Raw genomic sequence first — 4140 nt, 5'->3', positions numbered from 1 at the left:
CGCCAAAATTTAATCCAGCCCAAAAGGTCTTTGGAGAGCTACTGTATTATAGCTTATACAGGGCCAGAGCCCACGGGTCAGGCATTGACTAGACCACTTTCAGATTGAAAGATCAAGATAGTTATAACTCTATAGAGCAATATACTCTAATACAACAGTCATTGCAATACTCTATTGAATAGACACGATTGTAATTACACTGCTTGGTATCTGCAGTATTTTAGCTCTACTGGTTTTTGCATTTTAATTAAAGAAAGGATAACTGCTGGCTATAGAGTGTAGTTTGACTGCTCTATTAGAGTGCAGAAACCACCAAAAGAATTACTATTTATGTAAAAAGTGTGGTTGGGTGACGAAATCACAGAGCTCAATGCATTGCAAAAATAATAACTGACCGCTTCTGTTTTCGCTGACAGGGTATAAGCGCTGACCGGTTATAAGCGCCCCAAACCACTAATAAATAAGCTCCCCTAACCGCTAATCAATAAGCGCTATACTCACAAGGGTAGCTAAGCGAAAGTCGAAGATTAAGTAGAAAGTATCTTTCGAGTGATGCGTAATCGTCACTACATGCAATGGTATGTACTAACAAAAGCTCCTAAGCATGATTTTCCATTATAAGATGTAGCTACTACACTAAGGTCACAAAAGGTCAAACCTTGAAGTGGCTCCACTTCTCACATTACTCACCACGCCACATCCTAGCTCCACACCCATGAAAATGGCCACCGTATAAAAATACCTTGAACTATACATTGTTTAATCACCAAAACTTTATAAAACTGTACTACATTTTTCAATCACCAGAACTCAATTGATCAAACAATACATAGCAAGTCACAGCAGTAGCATTACATGTACAGCACTGCATGGACAATAGACATACACATACATTGCTAGTATAGACATTGTTAAATATATACGTATACATTATTGATGATATGCATGTATCATGTACATAGTTATCTATACAATATAATAATTTAAAAGAATTGTTAGTGGACGCTTGGTTTAGTGGATTCTGTTGGCTTAATGGACTCCATTGGTGGTTGCTCCATTGAGGTGAACCCCATTAGATTGTGGTACTGCTTGCTGCATAGGGACCTTCGGTTGTGTAGATGAAGTGGACATTGGGCTTCTCTCAGCTAGTTCAGCCATTAGTGTAGGGACCTTGTGTTCCAACATCATGTAGTTCTGTGCTGGCAGTCCAAGACAAGCCCTGTGATTTGGGAAGTATTTGTCACATGACTCTGTACATGTCACCTGATACTTACATACCTGAAAATGTTTTCTAGGCACATTTTTTGTCTGAACAAAGCATTGACAACTGGTGTTCCTGATGGTACCATGGGAGCCTTCAACAAGTAACTCAACACAGACAATACTGGATGAAAACTCTCAAACTCTCCTCCCTCCACTTTCATACTGATACGCTCACACAGTTCAGAAATAATGATGAGATCCAATATGATTGGTGTGGCCAGCAATGAGTCCTGCGTAGAACAGTTAATCCTGTGTACTGTACAAATCTTTGTACTTACCTCGCAAGTGTTGTGCAGAACAATAGTGTTGTTTCCACCCATACAGATCTCTGAGGTATACTCATCCATTGCTCTCTTGCTGTCTCCAACACAAGGAACGTATTTAATAACCACCTGAAAATGGTAATAGTAAAGTGCCTTAAGTTTGTGTGTTACTTACAATGTGATCTGGTTTCTCTCCTTTTGCATAGAGAATTGAGTTAGACTCTACCATATCATCTACGACATTGCTCTTTGAAATCTGTTACAGAATTCACTTCAAAGCTAAAGCATAACATGCAGGAAACTTCCTACCTCCTTCGATCGGAATTGCTTAGGAGCTGACAGATTTTTTCCATCATTATTTCCGAGATGATTATATGAAGCAATTGAGGTTGGCTGTGATAAAGCAAGTAAATTCGTGTTTGGTTGCATTTTAAAAAATACCTTTATTCCAGCAGATACTAAGAAATCCACCAGGACAGATTTGACCTTTGTCTGGCCTGACTTAAAATCATCCCCACCAATAAACACTCCCTCTTTCTCTGCCAATTGCACCACTCCTGGTACAAACGTGTTTTGTGGTGACCCATTGATGTATGTGGTCTGGAAATGAACAATAAATGAAGCAGCATACATTTAGCAGTGAGAATGATGTACCTTTTCTAGGATGCTTGCTACAGCAAAAATGGTAGATGGTGACACTTCACTTTCATTGTCACGTATCGACTTCAACAAGTTGTCAGCAGTGTCATTCAGTCCAACAGAGACATCACAAAATCTCTCAGTGTTAGCAGTCCACAAGACTATCACCTAAAACAATAGGTAATGTTAAAGCTGCTCTATGCATTGCAGCTACTGTACTTTATCCAGCTTTTCCTTTGTCTTAAAATCTCTGATGTCAGCTCTAATCTGTTCCATCATTTCCCATTTTGTACCTAAGAAATGGAGACGATATCAAATATACAACAGCTTGACCACTAGTGTTGATGTGGTGTTAATGGATATGTAGTAATCACCTTTCAACACATTATCAGCACGATCAGATTGGTTAGCAGCAATGAAGTCAGGACAGTAGATTGAAGGTCTGGGTTTCATTTTCTTCATGTGTGGTGCTAGCTGATCCTGAAGGTTGGACTCCAGCACACAAGCATCCCACATAGCATCAGCCAAGTTCTTTGAACTGATATCCCAACCTATTGAATAGTGACAATAACAGTCATTTAAACTTTAATTTACAGCTTCTGTGGCTGTGTAGGATGCCACAGGTAGCACCAACACATCTGTTCTATTTATAGCAATCAATTATGTGGTTTTATGCATATTAATCATCATACCAAACACCATGTTCCTTACCGTCAATAACAATGTCGTTTGGGTTCACCATTGGTAACATCTCATTCATTGGAACAAACACATCTTCTCCATTACTGCCTGGACCAAGACACACTGTAGAAGCTTGTGTGATGGATCCAAAGTAGTTAGCTCTCTGTATAATAAGATGAGCAACATTAGAGAAACAGTATTGTGACAATATTGCCCTTTTACACAAAGTGACCTATTGACCTTTGGTGTGACAGCATGTAAACAATTGATTTACAGTGATCAAACTCTTTAACATATCAGTAAATACATCCTATTATATATACAATAGTTATAATTCTTACAGTTAGAAGTTTTTACACGTCGCATACACAATGTAAACTCACTGTGTAATGAATATCCTTAAAGGTCAAACTCAAGATTTACATGCTATTGACATTAGTTTGTACCATCATAGCTAAGACAATTCCCTTCACACGTTATTAAACTAATGAGAGACTACAACATAACGATAAGCCAACACGAAAGGACTAGTTCAAGCAATGACCTTTTGATGACGTCATTATAGCAACATACTACTGGTACGAAAATCACCTTGTCGCCGTGTTTAGTCCTCCAAGACAGGTTCATCTTGTTAGCCAGGATGGTCGCAGTCACAGTACTACCATTGTTACCTCCCCAGCCGACCAGCATGACCCCTAGACGAGGAGCGCTGGCCTTTGTTCGGAACACCATCTCGTGAGTAACAGGTTTGACGTGTACTCCAGTCGGCGTCCTCTCCACGCTAGTCGTCTGGTAGCTGTAGACGCTCTCTATGTAGTCCCCAGTTATTTTTGCTCCTGCGCTCTTGATTTGTTTACTGAAGGTCGCCGGCATTTTAAATCGATAGATCAATAGATGGGATAGCTGAGACTAAGATTTAAGTCAAAACTGTATTTGGAATAACTTTTAAGTTACAAAAGCGACAAAATCACCCTGAAAGTAACCTAGCCTCGGACTAGCGATAGAACTTGGCAAAAAGCTAGCAAAGGTCGCTAGTTTTGTTTATATACAACTTGAATTTACGGTTATTTCCGATTACTTAAGGCCATAGGTGTGTTCGTTATCCGGCATTGTTTATGTCACTAGTCATGCAGACCTTAAAGTGCGTACCATACGATGAATGGTCACGGGTTTTAGCTTGCTAAGCTTGCAGCATATGTAGGTATTTATAGATTGCATATAGCTTTGACCTGCAATTGATTGTAGCTATAGAATATTAAATTTTGCAAAGGTCAAGCTATAGCTATTTTATTTA

At 39.2% G+C, this 4140-nt stretch overlaps 1 protein-coding gene across 1 annotated transcript; it reads right to left on the bottom strand.

The window, feature by feature from the left end:
* Positions 1 to 832: 832 nt before the first annotated feature.
* Positions 833 to 3883, bottom strand: LOC136253963 (uncharacterized). Its single transcript, XM_066046617.1, has 11 exons — positions 3438 to 3883; positions 2877 to 3009; positions 2540 to 2716; positions 2385 to 2458; positions 2181 to 2333; positions 1968 to 2126; positions 1836 to 1919; positions 1702 to 1782; positions 1542 to 1655; positions 1279 to 1493; positions 833 to 1219 (listed from the first exon to the last, which is right to left on the bottom strand). Exons 1-11 carry the CDS (start codon positions 3717 to 3719, stop codon positions 1030 to 1032), a joined length of 1662 nt encoding a protein of 553 aa, XP_065902689.1. The 5' UTR covers positions 3720 to 3883; the 3' UTR covers positions 833 to 1029.
* Positions 3884 to 4140: the final 257 nt, after the last annotated feature.

Source organism: Dysidea avara, chromosome 4 (assembly GCF_963678975.1).
Source record: "Dysidea avara chromosome 4, odDysAvar1.4, whole genome shotgun sequence".
Classification (NCBI taxonomy): domain Eukaryota; kingdom Metazoa; phylum Porifera; class Demospongiae; order Dictyoceratida; family Dysideidae; genus Dysidea; species Dysidea avara.
The sequence above is the reverse complement of the archived record's forward strand: the minus strand, read 5'-3'. Positions and strand labels throughout refer to the sequence as shown.

Coding starts and splice junctions, on each gene's coding strand:
- LOC136253963 (XM_066046617.1), bottom strand. CDS start 3,719: ATGCCGGCGACCTTCAGTAAACAAATCAAGAGCGCAGGAGCAAAAATA. Junction 2,717..2,876: donor AAACGACATTGTTATTGACG/GTAAGGAACATG, acceptor ACTATTCAATAG/GTTGGGATATCAGTTCAAAG. Junction 2,459..2,539: donor TGCTGATAATGTGTTGAAAG/GTGATTACTACA, acceptor TCCATTTCTTAG/GTACAAAATGGGAAATGATG.